Source organism: Balaenoptera musculus, chromosome 19, assembly GCF_009873245.2.
Source record: "Balaenoptera musculus isolate JJ_BM4_2016_0621 chromosome 19, mBalMus1.pri.v3, whole genome shotgun sequence".
In the NCBI taxonomy this organism is placed as follows: Eukaryota; Metazoa; Chordata; class Mammalia; order Artiodactyla; family Balaenopteridae; genus Balaenoptera; species Balaenoptera musculus.
This window is the reverse complement of record NC_045803.1, coordinates 46,108,750-46,126,047: the sequence shown is the minus strand read 5'-3', so window position 1 is coordinate 46,126,047 and position 17,298 is coordinate 46,108,750. Positions and strand designations below refer to the sequence as shown.

Here is a 17,298-nt window from a genome sequence, read left to right as displayed (position 1 = left end):
GAGAAAGATAGAACGAATGTGGCGAAATAACAATGTTTATCAAGGTAAAGATACAAAATAAAACAAAAACAAATGAAACAAAAAGGTAAGCTGGTATGGGGGTTTGTTTACTCAAAAAGAAGGTTCCAGAGGCCCAGAGGGAAGGTCTGAGAGAGAAAGGAGCTTGCCACTTCACAAACCATCCTGTGTCTGCTTGTTCACAGAACTCTTCTCTAGCCATAGCTGTCCCGGGTTCAGACAGGGTTTTGTGCAAATAAATATTTGTAGAAGGTCCCAGGATTTGGCCCCATCTTCTCCACTCTGGGAAGAAAGTCTGGTGGAGCTCACAGGAGTGCTTCTGTGGGATGGGGGTTGGTGTCTGAGCAGATAGGCCTGGTGACCCCACCCTCCTGGGTTTCCTCCTACCTCACTCCTCACTTCTTAATCCTCTTGCTTTTTAGCTCTAAATGTTAGTTTTCCCTGGGGCTCTATTCCAACCCCGTCTCTCCTTAAAAGAATGACATAGCTGTTGAGGATACGACAAAAACTAGTTGGACCCTACTGGGCCCAAGATGGCAGAAGATTCGACTTCCAGTACACCTTGAGCCTCATTATATGCTTACTGTAACACGTTAGCATATGCTAAATGACACACCCCCAGGCACCAGGACAGTTATGAGACCAACCATAAAAGGCCAAAAAGTGGGCAGCGGCCCAATTCCTGGAAATCCCCACCTCTTCCCCCCAAATAGTTCAAATAATCCTCTCACTCCTTAGCCTGTGGAATTACCCAGCCCATAAAAACTAACCGCCCCATACTTCGGGGCTGCTCTCTCCTTCTGAGATGGACTACATTCTGCCTATGGAATAAACCTGCTTTCACTTTACTTTCCTGCACGAAGCCAAGGATCCTTACCTGGTGGCCTGTCCCAGGAACTCGCCTGAGACCTGGGATATAACCATCCTCTCCCATTTTCCTGCAACATCTTTACAAAGGATGAGGAAGCAGGTAGTCTTCTCTCCCTCCGTACTTGTGCTTTGATTATAAATATGTAGCCCACTTAGTTCTCGAGGCAGAGCCCTCTTGCCTGCTCGCCTGTATCCTTCACAAGCATCCTATATTAACAAATCTACATCTTACCTATCACTTTGCCTCTCGCTGAATTCCTTCTGTGCCGAGACATAAAGAACCTGAGCTTCATTAAGTCGTGGGACGAGTCGTGTGGTTTCAACACATCCAAAATGGAACTCTCCAAGTTTCCCCAAACCTGGTTCTCTCCAGTCTTCCCATCTCAGTAAATGGCACCTCCATCCACCCATCCTGTAAGTTATTCCTCCAAACTACAACCCAGATCTGTCCACTTCTCACCATCAACTCAGCCACCATCACCCCTCACCTGGATTTCTTCAGTAGCTTCCTAACTCATCTCTTGACTGTGCTCTCAGGCCCACGCAGTCCATCTTCCTCCCAGAAGCCAGAGTAATCTTTATTTTCAAAAAACGTAAATCAGAGCAAGCCACTCAGTGTTTCAAAACACTTCAATATTTCCCCGTTGCTCTTTGAAAATGAAGATTCTTCACCATGAAGACCCTACACCATCTCCTGCTCCACTTCTCAGCCTCATCTCATGCCCCCTCACTCCTCTCGCAGTGACCTTCTCTTTGTTTTACATTAAAAAAATTTTTATTGGAGCATAGTTGATTGCAGTGACCTTCTTGTACAGCTCTCTGCATAAGTCAGGCTTTCTCTCTTTCTGGAACATTCTCTCAGCTCTCCTCAAGGCTGCCTCCTTCTCTTCTAGGACTCAACTCAAATGTCCCCTTCCCAGATCTATATAAAGAAACCTGCTCCGTCAAAATTTAGACGTCAAATTGTCTTCTCTGTTTCTTGCCAGTTCTCCTTTTCCACTCACGGTAGAATGGACGCACCGTACAAGGAGAGTTCATTGCTGGATCTCCCGCGCCTGCTAGGCTAGGGGCTCACACATATTCGTTGAAAGAATTCATTAATAGACGGCAATTTTGTATGTTTTTAAATATCCTTCCTTGGAAAAAGAAAAGGCTGCCAATTCTGTGTGGTTCATCGTTTTTAAAAAAACATTTATGAGTCCAGGACTCCTGGATGAACTGGCCTCAAGTCCCCTACAACATAGTTGTTGTAAGGATAGCAGGAGAGGGAGGAAGAGAAGGACAGTGGCTGGGGGGCCGGCTGGGGGGCTGAGTAGACGGACGGGTGAGAGAGCGGATGGGTGAACACTCTGGGGAAGCATACCCAAGGTGCTAAGTTGAGAGCACAGTTCCCTCGGCAGCCCATCTTGAGGGGTCGCGAAGCGGATACTTCAGGGCCGACGGGCACGGCGGGAGGACGGTAGTCCCCTCCTCTGTGTGAGGCAGCAAGACCCTCCAGGCTCGCGCCCCATCCAGGCACACGCGCGCCCAGACTCCGGGCCGCGCTCAGCGGCGTCCCCGGCCGGCGCGCGCGCTCAAGTGAACGCTCTCTGGGCCCGCAGCGGGGTTAGTGCGCGTGCGCGCAGGTGAGCGTCCCGCCCCGCCCCACCCTGCCCCGCCCCCGGGCTTGGCCACCTGCCTGGGAAACTTGTGGATTGTTGCCCTCGGGTCGCTCCGGGGCGGGGACACGGAACAGAGCCATGGAACATACGTCGGGGAATCGCGAGTCCCGGGCCCGGCCGAGAGAGCGGGACCCAGACCGGCACCCCCGCCCGAACCGAGACCGCCACCCCGAGAGACAGCGGGACAGAGCCGGGGACCGGCGCAGGGAGAGAAACGGGGGCGGGCGGAGGGACGGGGACCGGGACAGGGGGAGGGACCGGGAACCCCGCCAGGACAGACACAGAGCCGGGGACCATCGTAGCGGTGAACAAAGAGTTTGGGAACAATCCCGCCAGAGTCGGACGCGGGACGGACCCCGGCGGCCGACCTGGGACGCGGCCCCGCCCCCCTGGCCCGCGCCTTGGGAAATCCCGGATCCACCGCCCCTGCGGAAGGAGGGCCTCGGACGCCGAGGACCAGAAAGGTGAGGTGGGGCAGCGAGGGCTCTCTACCTCGCCCCGGAGGAAGCCTGGGTCTGAGGCCGGTCTGCGCGGTTCTGCTGTCCCGGCTACTTGTCCTGGGAAGCTGGTTTAAAGGAAGTGCCATTCTTCCCTTTTGAGCTCTTAGAGGTGACCTGGGAGTGAAGGAAGACCTTACAGCGGCCCGCCCCCCACACACACACTCCTTGACCTGAACCTGATGAACAACGCAGAGACCTACCCCCCACCTCCCTCCCCCCTCCACCCCCTGTCCCCCAGCCCCCCTTTAGCAGTGGCAGGACCGGGGACCAGGTAAAGAGGAAGAGAGGACTTCAGGACTAGAAAGGGAAGGGGTGGGAAGGAGATTGTGTGGGTTGGGTTAACCTGAGGCCCCTCCCTGACCCCCACCCATGTGGTCACAGGACTGCCCCTTGGGGCTTCAGACCCTTGTCCTGTGCTCCAAAACCAGCCCTCCCCAAAGTCCCGTTCCCTGGAGGCCCAGGCCTATAAAAGACCAATGAAAAGCTAATAGTTTAATGTGTAATCCCTTCCAGGGGTATATGCATTTCAAAACCAGACAGCTGGGAGAAGATACACTTTTAGCCAAAGAACTGAATGTACCTAAAACTCTGCACAAAAGGGCAGAGATTTTTTCCCCCCTTTGTCAGTGAGGTCTTTCTGGGCAGCCTCATTCAAATCCCATGATTGTTTCAGACCCCACCCTCCTGAATGAACAAACTTTGCCATCACTACCTTGTAGAACAGAGTTCCCATAAGGCCTGTGGGGTGAAAGCATCATGATGTTCTGGAAGACTGTGAGCTGGGAGAGGGTAAGGATGGAAGGAAAGAGAGGCGGTGGTCCTAGACCCCACTCCCCCTCTAGGGAAGTGGCCTTTTTTCCATTGCACATTCCATCCAACTCCACAAATATTACTGAATGCCCAGATTAGATGCCAGGCCAAGAAGGAGACAGGCAGGTACTGGAGTGATGACTGCCTTCTGGTTTTTGCCCTCATCCCTAGGAGGAGTCCAGGCTCCTCTCTGCTATGGAACTTGGAGGCTTAAGCCCAGTCTCTCTTCTGGTTGTGTCCACACAGCGGGAAAGCTATTATCCTGAGTTTATGTTACATTATCTAGAACTAACTAACCAAACTGTGACAAAGGGTGTACCCAGTTACAGTCACAGGCACTGGCTACTGTCTCCCTGCCTAAAGCCACACTGCATTGCAACTGCCAGGCCTGGGAGAATCCAGAGCTTCGTGTTTAGGTTTCCTTCTAAACTGGTGTCCTGGTCCCCCTGTCCCCACCCCCGCCAAGCCCCAAAGCTAGTGAAGGGAATACTTTTGCTTCTTTTGCTCACAGTTGGTGGTTTAAAACCAAGAGCAATTTATTTCTGTCTCTCCTCCACATAACAAGCCTGTATTTAATGGATGGGAGGTAGGGCCAGGGACTACAGGGATCTACTCACGGTGTCCACAGGACACTGACAAGTAAACAGGCCAATTTGCAGCACCTGTGAAACGTGCGACTCCAGCGGGGGACAGACACAAAGAGAACAGAACTGGGGCCCTGATTGGGCTCTGGAATGTTTCCTGGAGGAGATAGCCTCAAAGCTGAGTTCTGGAGAAGGAGCAAGAGGCTGTCTCAAGCAGAGAAGTAGTTTCCACGGTGACCTAGAGGCATGGGAATGCGAGTCATCTTTTGGGGTGGGGAGAGGGGCAGTTCACTATGGCTGTGTCTGTGAACATGAGGTTGTGAGTGGAGAGAGGTGAGCACGGGCCCTCCCTTGCTGTGCTTAAAGTTTGGACTTTATAGATTTCAAACCCAAAAAATACATGGTGAGATCTATGTTCTAGAAGGATCCCTGGAGCCCAGCTAGTAGAATGCAGCCCCCACCATTCACCACTGAATCTTGGACAAAGCCCAGGATGTGCTGGATAAAGTGATAGGGAAGGGAGGGGGTGGTGAGGAGAAGGAACAGAATATTCCAGGGCTGGCAGAGGAAGAGGGAGAGATGTGAAGATGTCCAGAGTTGTCTGTACCACCCATAGCCTAGAGAATGACTGCGGGTTCAACTCTTTCCAAAGTAACAAGGGAAGGAAGAGAATGCCAGCCTGGGCGTCAGTCTTGTGAATGCAAACTAGTTTTGAAGAGGGCCTGGTCCTCACTGAACTGAAAAGCTCCCCCAGGTGGCTCCCGGCTACCTGTTAGATACCCTCCCCGCAACACACACACACCCTCCCCCACAGGCCAAGCCAGCATGGGAGGCGGGGCTCAGAATTACTGAGATAAGTGACGTGCTTAATTAGCAGAACTGGGCCAAGTGTTTGGATGCCTTGTATAGCCACTAAACCAGAAAATTCTCTGGAGTATGAAATCTGTGGCAGATTTTCTGTTCTGTGCATTCTTTAATATCTGAGCCCCGCGTGAGGTGTCCAGAGTTCTAATGCTGAACAAGCTATGGGATTTGAAGCCCGCTAATGGCCACACATGTGTTTGGTTATAGCGAGCCCACTTCAGGGAGATACCCGCTTTCGACCCCCAGGCCTGGACTCGAGGAAGTGGAATATTACCAGTCAGAGGCTGAAGGGCTCCTGGAATGCCACAAGTGCAGATACCTGTGCACCGGGAGAGGTGAGCCATTTTGAAGGCAGTTTGACCAATTACTTACCGTTGCTGGTGGTTCTGGATGGGGTCCGAGATGATGGCGCAAAAATTCAAGCCGACTTCCCTTTTGGTTTCCTCGTATTTTCGTTTTCATACCTGCGTGAAGTTCACACTTTCTAAAGAAGGGTAGGAACGTCTGAAAGGGGCAGCTGGGTTTCCTGTGTTTCTCCTCGGACGGGCCCGGGTGTGGTGAGGCAGTCGTGCCTGCAGTTTTCAGAGCCAGCTCTGAGTTGCTGGCAGTCAGAGGGGGGGCCCCTCTGGCAAGGCGGGCCGAGTTAAAGAGAGATCACCGGAGATGGCAGCCAGGTTGAGCTCATGCCGCAGGACAGGAGATCCGATGCCCAAACCTGCCATCATGGCTTTTAAATGTTGTTGACTGAGACCCACAGTAAGAAATACGTTTCACATTAAGAACAAGTTCACATGTCAGCGCATGTGCACACACACGTCATGAAACAATACGCCATCACCTACGAAGGGCGGTAACTTCTGTTTCACTGAAAACAAACAAAAACAAAAAAACCACACTTATTAGAATCCACAGTATGAAGAACACTTAAATAATATCATGTGTCAGCTCCAAATGTGGTTTCCCAGAGTTCCCATCCTAGCACCAGGCCTGGCCTTGCCAACAATGAAGAAAATCTGGTTTGTCAGGGTGAAGAAAATCTTACCCTATGGCTCACATGATTTGGTAAGAAATTTTCCTCGGCTACCTATGACTAAGAGGGGAAAACTTCTTGGCCTAAGGGGGAGAAATCATGGAACTTATACCTGAAAATGTCTCTCTTTTTTTAAAAATTTATTTATTTTTGGCTGCATTGGGTCTTCATTGCTGCGCGCGGGCTTTCTCTAGTTGTGGCGAGCGGGGGCTACTCTTCACTGTGGTGCGAGGGCTTCTCATTGCGGTAGCTTCTCTTGTGGAGCACGGGCTTTAGGTGCGCAGGCTTCAGTAGTTGTGGCACATGGGCTCAGGAGTTGTGGCTTGCGGGCTCTAGAGCATAGGCTCAGTAGTTGTGGCACACGGGCTTAGTGGCCCTGTGGCATGTGGGATCTTACTGGACCAGGGCTCGAATCCGTGTCCCCTGCATTGGCAGGCGGATTCTTAACCACTGTGCCACCAGGGAAGCCACTGAAGATATCTCTTAGAATGATTACAATGAGATACGTTATTATGGGATTATGTAGAACTTTCATTGAAGAGCTCTAGGCAGTCCAGGTACAAGAATCCTCGCTCTAGTTTATGTATGTTGGCACACTCCGTTGCTTTTAATTCTCTCAACAACTCCTGAGGCTCAGAGAGGTACAGTAAGTTATACAAAGTCACACAGCAGTTAAGTGGAAGAGCTGGAATTGAAAGTTAGAGCCTGACTCTAAGGCCTGAAATGGTTTACGTGCTTGACCTTCTTTTCTTGATGATATAAATAATAGGAATAAGCCAGAGGCTCTTTAACAGGTTTCTCTCTAGAGGTATTCTTCTTCAGTGATTGATTTACCAAGAGGAGAGGGCAGAGCTTGAGGCCCCTGATTTAGCTTGGATTGCTTCTGGCTATTTGGTTGGGCCTAGATGTTGGGTTTCTGAGTCAAGATAGTGAAAGGATAGTTCAGCAGTCAGAAGCTAACAAACGAGGGCTTATAAAGATCTCTGGACACGCAGGGACCCATATAAATACACAATGCTATGTTGTGTTGAGAGCAACAGCCATTAAACACTGGGAACTTGTCTCAAACAGGAAATTCACACCTGGGTAAAGGTCACCTGAAGATTTTCAGCCTCGTCTTAGAGTAGATCTTTTGTGATTTCTTTTCCTCATCGGAGAAATCATGTCCTCCTCCAGCAAACTGGCAAAAATGGGAGACAGCTGTGGCTCTCTCTAACTTTCTAGGGAGATCCTGCAGTTTGGGCTGAGTCACCCTTAGGAAGTTCAGTGGAACACTGACGAAAAGAGATAAGCCCCGAATTCATGGTTACGGGCAAGACTCCTCAGCTACTAAAGTCTTTAAAGGCTGAGGATAAAGATCAGATAAACAGCAAGTACAGATGTCACATGTGCATATCAGATCACTAGGAATCTTGTCATTTATAGGTTGTGTTATAGGTTTATTATTTGGAGGGACTGGTGAGGAATTACAAGTTCCCTGGGGAGAAGGTACAGGGCCTGCTCCCCTCCTGGCTCCCTCCGATTTGCATTTGGAGCAGCTTCCCCTTTCCCTTTTGTCCTTTTCCTCTTCCTTTAGACCTTTGGTGCTCAAATCATGATGGAGAAGATCGTAAAAGGAGAGCTAGGCCAGTGTAACAAGGAAATTGTGAAGAAGAAGAAAAAAAAAAAGGGTGATGTTTGCATTCAGCTTGATGCAAGGGCTTGATGTTTGCCTTACTTGCAAACCATCCTTAAAAATTTAATTTCGTTCTCTCTCCAAACGTTGTAATCTCTATAGTCAGTGGTGCTGTCTCTCACTCAGAGCCTGGAGGTTTAGGTTTTGAGATGGCTTCTCACTGCCAGTGGCATTGACTTGTGACCACACTGAAAAGGTTCAGAGGGACAGTTGTGGGAGTTTTGCCCCCCCAACTTGCATTCTCCGTCCCCCTTTTATATGCTTATTTAATACCCTAACTCAGTGTTTATGGGACTGAGCCTATGTCAGCACGTACAAACTCCCAGCTCAGAAGCACCCAGCTTTATATTATGCTGAAAAAAAGAAGCAACACACAGAAGAGTACATTAACTGTATGATTTGCATGAAATTCGAGAAAGACAAACCTAGTTCCTAATGGCAGAGAGTAGATCAGTGGTGGCCTGAGGAGGAAGGTGAGGGGTTGACCACAAGGGGTGACTAGGGAACTTTCCGGGGGGATGAAAACAGTCTATATCTTGATTATGATTACATGGCATACACAGTTGTCAAAACTTACTAAGCTGTTTGCTTAATGCAGGTCATTTTGTTGTGTATAAGTTATATAACAGTAAAGCTGACTTTAAGGAAAGCAGCCAGCTCTGGTGGAAGATCTGGGGCTCTTTCATCGTCCAAGATAAAGCAGCCCAGGGTCCTGAAAAAATCCAGCCCTGGGAAAATACCACAGCCCAGATTTTCTCTTTAGGGAAACTAAAAGAAAACAAAATTAAACTTTAAAACATACTTATTGAATTAAAGTCTAAGAAGAGTAAAACCAATTATGTTTCTCTAATTCAGTAAGCCTTATAGGTTTAATTAACTTAACCTTTCCTATCCCTAATACATGTGAACCACGGTTAACATTATGATGGATAACTTCCATGTTCTTCTAACGTCATTATATTTTTTAAGCACTATGATATAAGCTCCTTCAAATTTGGAGAAGTTTCCTCTTTCAAACTGAAGATGGCCACAAAACATATCTAAAGAGGATATAACTATTTTTCAGTCTTTTTGGCAGGGAAGGGCTAGGGCAGAGAATGTTCTTGCCTTCCATAAAGGACACCTTTCTTTCTGCTCACTGGCCTGATTTCTGCCCCCATCGTCCTGCAGCCCACCTGGGGCAGGCTGCTTTGCTCTTCTGAGAGTTACCCTTTTCAGTCCAAAGTACCTCTGACATCATTTCTGGAGACCACAGTTCCTTGCTACCATCTAATGCTAATCATGCAGCTTTGGCTGCTCAGGCCTTCCAGGGGGCAGAATAAAGAGCCGGCTGTGGTGTGAGCTGCCACGGGGAAGACAAGCCTCAAGGTGGAAGTCTCCAAGTGCAAAGTAGCTTCTCTCAAAATGGTAACACGCCCTTCTTTTGCAGCCTGCTGCCAAATGCTGGAGGTTCTCCTGAACTTGCTGATCCTGGCCTGCAGCTCTGTGTCTTACAGTTCCACAGGGGGCTACACGGGCATCACCAGCCTGGGGGGCATTTACTACTACCAGTACGGAGGGGCTTACAGTGGTTTCGATGGTGCTGACGGGGAGAAAGCGCAGCAGCTGGACGTCCAGTTCTACCAGCTAAAGCTGCCCATGGTCACCGTGGCAATGGCCTGCAGCGGAGCCCTCATGGCCTTCTGCTGCCTCCTCATCGCCATGGGCGTCCTGCGGGTCCCGTGGCATTGCCCCCTATGGCTGGTGATTGAAGGCTTGTTGGACGTGCTCATTGCCGGGGCCTACATCCCAGCCTTGTACTTCTACTTCCACAACCTCTCGGCTGCCTACGCCTCTCCCGTGTGTAAGGAGAGGGAGGCGCTGTACCAGAGGAAAGGATACAGTGGCTTCAGCTGCAGTTTCCATGGGGGAGACATAGGTGCTGGAATCTTTGCCGCCCTGGGCATTGGGGTCTTTGCCGTGGGGGCCGTGCTGGCCATCAGGGGTTACCGAAAGGTTAGGAAGCTGAAAGAGAAGCCTGCGGAAATTCTGGAGTTTTAGGCTTTTTAAAACGTTCCGAAAAACTTGAGTGATGGAAGTTACTCTGAACCACTGTCTTTCGTGGAATATTTTGTTGTAGAACCTGCCAGCCCTTGGAAAGTAACAGAACAGTTTTAGTTTGCTGGGCCTAGCTCCAGGGTACATGCGGCAGCACTGCCTGATGTCATAAACCCTGGTCCTGGAGCCCTCTGTTGGTGAGGGACTAACCAAAGTTACTTGAAAAAGCAAAAACAGAACAACTAAAAACAACCAAAACTAGAGCCCAGGACCCACAAGGAAAAGGCATATGCTGCAGCAAAATGCACTTCTTGAGTGAATAAAGGGAGATGATAACCAAGTGAATTTGAAGAACCTTATCCTCAAAGCTCATGAAGAGCCACACAGACATGAAAAAACATTTCAGCCTGAAGTTCTCTAAACACAGCTGTCTTAAGCAGATTAGCCTCGAATTTTTTTCCTCACTGAACTCCAGGCCCTTCACTTCCTTAATGCTCTGGATGGCAGGGGTTGGGGATGCCTGGGAAACTGCTGCTGTAAGATAGAAGCTGGAGGGAGACGTGGGCTGAGGAAAGAGGAATCAGATTAATTCACTGGGTTGCAAAGGAGGTATTCTAACAAGCCCCTTACAATGGCCTTGAAAGCTCAATAAGTGTTTTGTACCTCTTGTAAATGTACCATTGTACGACGAATTCAACCTGACATCTGGAATTCAGGATCCATCCAAAATTAAAGAAAGTAAAATCTTTACCAGAAGAAGTATGCTACTTTTGGCCAGACAATTTCATGGGTTCTTACTGCATGTTAAATTAGGACTTATGGCCCATTATAATATATTCTTGGTACAAGTGAATATGTTCTTTGCTTTATGTGACTGCAATAAAAATCCAAAGAAAAATTTTAATTTGGAGGTGATGGTTCTCTTTACAATACGTTTATAATATTATTTTCTTGTCACATTTAAAAGGTGAGTTCCATTTGGGTTTACAAAAGGAAATACATATAGTTGCTTGTATATGATTAGAAAACTTCTTGAAGAATATATAAGAATGTATTAACAGTATTTGCTTCTGGAGAGGAAATTTAAAAAATTTTTTTCATTTTATGTAAGACTTGACTGCACATGTCTTAGTCTTATTTTAGAAAAAAAGTTTTAATTTGATTTGCTTTCCTCAGTTTTTTCACATTTACCGTGAAAAGGCAGATAGTAGATGTTTAGTTAAGCAGAGTATTAAATGATCAGCCACAAAAGCAGCCTCACCCAAAAAGATGCTATTTTACAATAAAAATCTCCTGTCTGTTTCAGTTTCCACTTCCCTCTATAGTTTATCCCTCCATAGGGATAAACTGCTAGCTCTAGTAGGCCACTCTTTTCTTTTCTCCTGATGTCTGTGAATCTTTCTGCACTAACAGCATGCTTGGAAATACTTGAACCTGTTCGATGTTTTCAGCAAAGCCAGGTCAGGCCTGGCTGGTGCTCTGATAATATCCAGTGGCCATATTTCTTCATCATTGGCCCCAACAACAGACCATTATTCCTCTTGATTGTTGCGGTCAGTGGAGTGGTTGACAAGGTCTATCAATAGATATATTACATTTCAGCCCGGCAGATATGTGCTGCGTGGATTATGCCACTGCTGTTTTGGCAGAATCTTGTCCCAGAAGGAAACATTCAGGTTGCCCACATCTTGTAGTAGCACAGTATCCCTGCTTCCCTTCAGGGGGTGAGAGATTAACTGCATGCAGAAGGAAAACCAAGGCAGAGAAAGGTGTTGGGTGGGGTAGATAGCTACTCCCAGTGAATTAGAATGATGTCTGGGTCAATTAACTTGCCCTGCTTGTAGGGAGAGAGTAGCCAGTAGTTTATGGTGCCTGGGAGGAGAGTGGGCAGTTCTGGTCTGATGTTATTTTCAGATTTAAATTAGAGGAATGTAGCTTCTCAACTGTCAGAACCCTTAACTGCAGTGTTCCGTGGACCTCCTAGGAATTTGTGTGGGCCCAGCAGGAGATGGAATCAGCAAGCCCAGTAGCTGTTGCCTAAGTACATTAGACATACTGGTCTTTAGCTGCCCAGTTTATAAATGTTGTGGTACCCTCTTGTGTATTAGAGGGTTTTCCTGACTTCTGGGAGACCATGCTTTTCATAAATTTGTCCCTTTTCTTTTTTTTTTTTTTAATATTTATTTATTTATTTTGGCTGCACCGGGTCTTAATTGCGGCATGTGGGATCTAGTTCCCCAACCAGGGATTGGAACGCCAGGCCCCATGCATTGCGAGCGCGGAGTTTTCCCCACTGGACCACCAAGGAAGTCCCTGTCCCTTTTCTTCTTAAATCTCTTATTAATCCCCTTCATTTTTTTTTTTTTTTTGCTGCATTGGGTCTTCATTGCTGCGCATGGGCTTTCTCTAGTTGCGGCGAGCGGGGGCTACTCTTCATTTCAGTTCCTGGGCTTCTTATTGTGATGGCTACTCTTGTTGCGGAGCACAAGCTCTAGGCGCCCGGGCTTCATTAGTTGCAGCACGTGGGCTCAGTAGTTGTGGCACGCAGGCTCAGTAGTTGTGGCATGCAGGCTCTAGAGCGCAGGCTCAGTAGTTGTGGCTCACGGGCTTAGTTACTCTGCGGCATGTGGGATCTTCCTGGACCAGGGGTCGAACCCGTGACCCCTGCATTGGCAGGTGGATTCTTGACCACTGCGCCACCAGGGAAGTCCCCTCTCCTTCCATTTTATATATGTTACTGGGTAGCATCACCGTCCACTTGTATAACATTTTATAATTTTCCAGGTATTTTCACATACTTGCTTTCATTTGGGCCTCATCCCAGCCCTGTGGGATAAGACAGGGAGGCATTACCTTCATTTGTCAGATGAAGTGTCTGAGGCTTAGTCAGTGACTTGGGCACGGTCACAAGGCAGTAAAGAGCGGGGATGTGAGCCTGGCATTCCCACTCTAGGTTCATATGCTTTTCTCTTCATTCTCATCTCTGAGCCCTGAGAGAACAACAGGAGACCTTCTCCCAGGAAGACGCCTAATGAGAGGCTGGGGCCCCTGTCAGTGACAAATGAAACGTGACTTTGGACAAGTCGACATTCATCTCCATTCACCTGTTGGCTTCCGCTGCCTTGTGGCATTTGTGGGTTCCTTAAACTTGTAAGGAACTTGGCCCCCCAAGTGAACAGGCCAAGTATCCAGCAGTAGGATCCTGGCTGAATAGACTGGTCCGCCCACACAGCGGGGCTGGAGGCCGCATAACAGAGCATGTGGACACGGTAGGAGCTGATCTGAAGACATCTCCAGGAAGAGTAAAGCACAACGCAGAGCAGTGTGTGTGGTATCCTCCCTGTGACACAAGCAGGGAAACGGGGGATGAAATTCGGAGTTGAGTGCTTTTACTTGCATAAACGAACGCTGGAAAGTTGTATTAGAAAATAATGAAAGTGGTTGGGGGAAAACAGGGTGGACAGGGACGTGGGTGATTTTTCTCAGTTTATGCCCTTTTATGTCATTTTGATTTTTTTAAACTTTAAAATTTGAAATAATTATAGATTCACAAAAAATTGCTAATATAGAACAGAGATCCTGTGTATCCTTAACCCGGTTTTCCCCAGTGGTGACTACAGTACAAAATCACAACCAGGAAATTGACACTGTCCAGAGCTGAGTTAGATTTTACCAGTGTTACATGCACTCATGTCTGTGTGAGTGTAGGTCCGTGCGGTTTTATCACCTGTGTAGATTCGTGTGACCACTGCCACAATCAGCTACAGAACTGTTCCATCATTGGAACATCCCTAGTGCTCCCGCCTTAGAGTCACACCCATCCCCCTCCCACTCCCCCAATCCCACTCCTCCCTGACAACCACTAATCTGTTCTCATTTTGAGACTGTTAGGTAAATGGAATCATACAGTATGTAACCTTTTGAGACTGGCTTTTTTCACTCATCATGAATCCCTTGAGATCCATCCGAGTTGTTCCGAGTATCAGCTGCTCATTCCTTTTCATTGCTGAGTAGAGTTTCCCCTGGGGATGGCTGTACCAGATTGTTGAACCATTCGCCCATTGGAGGGCATTAGGGTTTACTGTGACATCTGTGTACATGTTTTTGTGTAGACCGAAGTTTTCCTTTCTTTAGGATGAATGCTCAGGGGTACAGTTGCAAGGTCACATGGTAAATGTATGTATAGTTTTTAAAGTAACGGCCAAAATTTTTTTCCACAGTGGCATTTTGATTTTCAAACATGAGTATTAAAAAACAAAAACCAAGGATGTTAATGTTGCGTCTGACCATGTCCTCACAATCAGGTGGTATTTCTCTTGCCTGACCTAGAGAGCTTTCCTGGGTGAGTGACGTCAGTGTTAAATTCCCAATCTCTCTCCTCCTAGGTGTGATACAGATAGTGGAGGTGATATTGAATGGGATGGTTCTCATGTGTATCGTGGCCTCCTACTTTGTCCTTGCTGGATTCAGTGCCAGCTTTGCCAGCGGCGGTGGCTTTGGGAACAACTATTACTCACCGTTTGAGGGCACTGAGCTGGAGCAGGTTCGGCAGCTGGACCAGCAGTACACAATCCTCCGGGCGCCCCTGATATACAGCGGCGTGGCTGTTTCTCTGGGGCTGGGAGTCCTCACCTTGAGTGTTTTACTCCAAGGGGCCAAGAGTCTAAACAGACTGCCGGGGAAGTGGCTCCTCTTGGAGGCCGCCTTCAGCCTCCTCGCGGCATTGGGCTACTGCGTAGGCATCGGCATTTACCTCCACGCGGCCTTGCGGATCAATGCCACAGACACCTGCAGGACAAGGGAGAGGATCTATGCCCGCAGGGGTCTCACCTGGATGAACTGCCAGCTGGCAGGCACTGATGGAGCGGCAGCCACCTTTGCTTGTCTGCTGGTGGTGATGTATGGCGCCAGCGTGGTGATGGCCCTGCGGAGCTACCGAGAACAGAAGCGGTACAAGGACAGCCAAGAGCAGCACAGCAATTATAATGAGGCACCAGAATACCTGTGGTCTGGGATACTCTGAGATCTACTACTGGAACCTAAAAGTCAACCCAGCTCCCTTGTTTCTCTCAAAAACCACATTACACAAATGTGGTTTTCATGTACTTGATTTTATAAATGTTCCCTCTGGCACCAATGCAAAGCTAGATGATCATCCCATTTTTCTATCAATGTCTTTGTTGGCTGAGAGCTAGAAAAAAATACCTCCACCTTTGCTACAAAGAGCAACATTGGAAGTTTGCATATACGCTTATGGTTTGGCTCTCTTACCAAATGGTAAGGTAATAATACTAGCTAAGTAGCCAGAGAAATTCTGAAAGATGAGAACAACACATCAGGGGTAGCAGGCCCAGTGTTACAGTGCAAGTAGCTTGCCTGACCGAACTAAAGTCACTAAGAAAAACATGCCGTTTCCCCCTGTATTTGATCCCAGGGGAATGATTATAAAGCATTTGTGTGATTAGATTCCAAATGAGTAATTACATTCTGGCTCTCTCCTGGAGGAAAACTCTCCTGCCCATTCGACAGTATACCATGACTGCTTGGGTCCCAGAGGCTGGATCCCTGAAACCTGAAGACAGGTAGGTGCTTTTAGCATGCATGTTCCTCCTCGGGATTCCTGGGGTAGGGCTCAGATAAAATGGTTTTTGCCACCTTTCCAAGCTCGTTGCTTTCTTGTTTCAAGTCATTTGATTGGAATTCACTTTCCTGAAATATTTTATAATTTCCTGAAATATGACGCCTCCAAATAGAAATAAAATTCATAAACTTCTTAAATGTGTTATTCAGCTGAGTACAAAGATAAAGCAGTTGATTTTACTAGACTATACAGGCATTTTGGAGCCTTCTTTATTTCTGCATCCCTTCCAGTGCCCTACAGAGTAGGCCTTCAAAGGTCGATTGCAATCATTCACGATTCTGAATTGTTTCCATAATGTAACAGATCATTAACACTGAATCTCAAAAATAAAGTTCTTTCAGTAATTTTAACCTAAAGTTTTATAGCTGTTCTTATACTTTACAACTAGTCTCAGATATTCTGTTCATGCAAGACGCAACTAGAAATATACATGTTCTTATTATAAAGGGTAGTTTTTCTAGTTGCCATCTTCTTTCATAACATTGTTTTATTTTCATATTATAAACGAGATTAAACTATTAATAAGTTCAAACCAAATTTTTAGTACATTTCTAAAAACAGCAATTTTGACAGAAATCTCAGACTGTCTATACAGTTAGTAAGAAATCAGCAAACGTAAGCCCGTTTCAGTGTATGCCAAAGTGGCTATTAAAAAAATTCAGTCAATGTCATTTTCCTCTGATGTGTGTTGGCCATTTTTACCCCTGCATGTTTGCTGACTCTTTTCCCTGGAATATATTACCTTTCCTCTCTCCTCTTAAATCCTTCCTATTGCTAGTTCGTATAGAACCTATCCAAGGTGAAGGATCAAAACTAAACCTCAAACAGAAATGGGAAAATATCTAGATTCTACTTTTACAAAAAGTAAAGCTTGGAGGAAAACAACTAGAAGTCTACACTGCTAGCTTAAAATACAAACCCCAGTGCCACAGAAAGCTGCTCCAGCACCTTAGCCCGAGGCAGTGGCTGGAGTCCCGCAGAGTTTTCGCTGAGTGGTAAGACAAGTTTAACAGCAGCAAAAATCAAACAACCCATTTCCCACCCGAACCCCCCAAAAAACTTCCCAACACACACTATTCTCACCTAGGATTTATTCCCTGAAACATACCCTGAGTGGATCTTTGCCCATGTCTGGGTCTGGGGCTTGGAAAAATGAGGACTTTGGCCACTGTGACCCCAGTGTGGTACGCTGGCCCAGCTACAGTACTGCTCCCAGTCAGCTCCTCTCGATCACTGCAGCAACATTCAAAATGCCTTAGCAAAACCTGCCTTAGTTACTACCACTTGGCAGGTCAAGATTTCTTACTCACATTTTACAGATGAGATGAAGGTTCAAGAAGGCTAAGTGGCTCCCCCAATGGTTGACATTTCATCGAGTGCTCACTGTGCCGGGTCCGGTACTGAGCTAAGGAAGCATTTGTTGACATCATCTCATTTTAGCTCACAGCTGTTGAGAGAGAGACTATTATCTCCATTTAACAATCGAGAAAAAAACACCTGAGCCTTGGAGAGGTGAACTTGCCCAAAGTTAAATCTTTTTAAGTAGCAGAGGAAAAACTCAGACCCAGTGAATCACACACGGGAAAGTGTTCTGCGTGACTAACGTGC

The 17,298-nt window shown here is 47.4% G+C and overlaps 1 protein-coding gene across 2 annotated transcripts; it reads left to right on the top strand.

Moving 5' to 3' along the window:
- Positions 1-2,621: 2,621 nt before the first annotated feature.
- MARVELD3 (MARVEL domain containing 3) lies at positions 2,622-16,040 on the top strand. Of its 2 annotated transcripts, none has more exons than XM_036834201.1 (3): positions 2,622-3,013; positions 5,515-5,642; positions 14,435-16,040. In XM_036834201.1, exons 1-3 carry the CDS (start codon positions 2,628-2,630, stop codon positions 15,070-15,072), a joined length of 1,152 nt encoding a protein of 383 aa, XP_036690096.1. In that variant the 5' UTR covers positions 2,622-2,627; the 3' UTR covers positions 15,073-16,040. The 2 variants fall into 2 exon arrangements, with proteins under 2 accessions (XP_036690096.1, XP_036690097.1); XM_036834202.1 differs by lacking the exon at positions 14,435-16,040 and adding an exon at positions 9,442-10,885.
- The last annotated feature ends 1,258 nt before the right edge of the window (positions 16,041-17,298 follow it).

Coding starts and splice junctions, on each gene's coding strand:
- MARVELD3 (XM_036834201.1), top strand. CDS start 2,628: ATGGAACATACGTCGGGGAATCGCGAGTCCCGGGCCCGGCCGAGAGAG. Junction 3,014..5,514: donor GGACGCCGAGGACCAGAAAG/GTGAGGTGGGGC, acceptor GTTTGGTTATAG/CGAGCCCACTTCAGGGAGAT. Junction 5,643..14,434: donor ATACCTGTGCACCGGGAGAG/GTGAGCCATTTT, acceptor CTCTCCTCCTAG/GTGTGATACAGATAGTGGAG.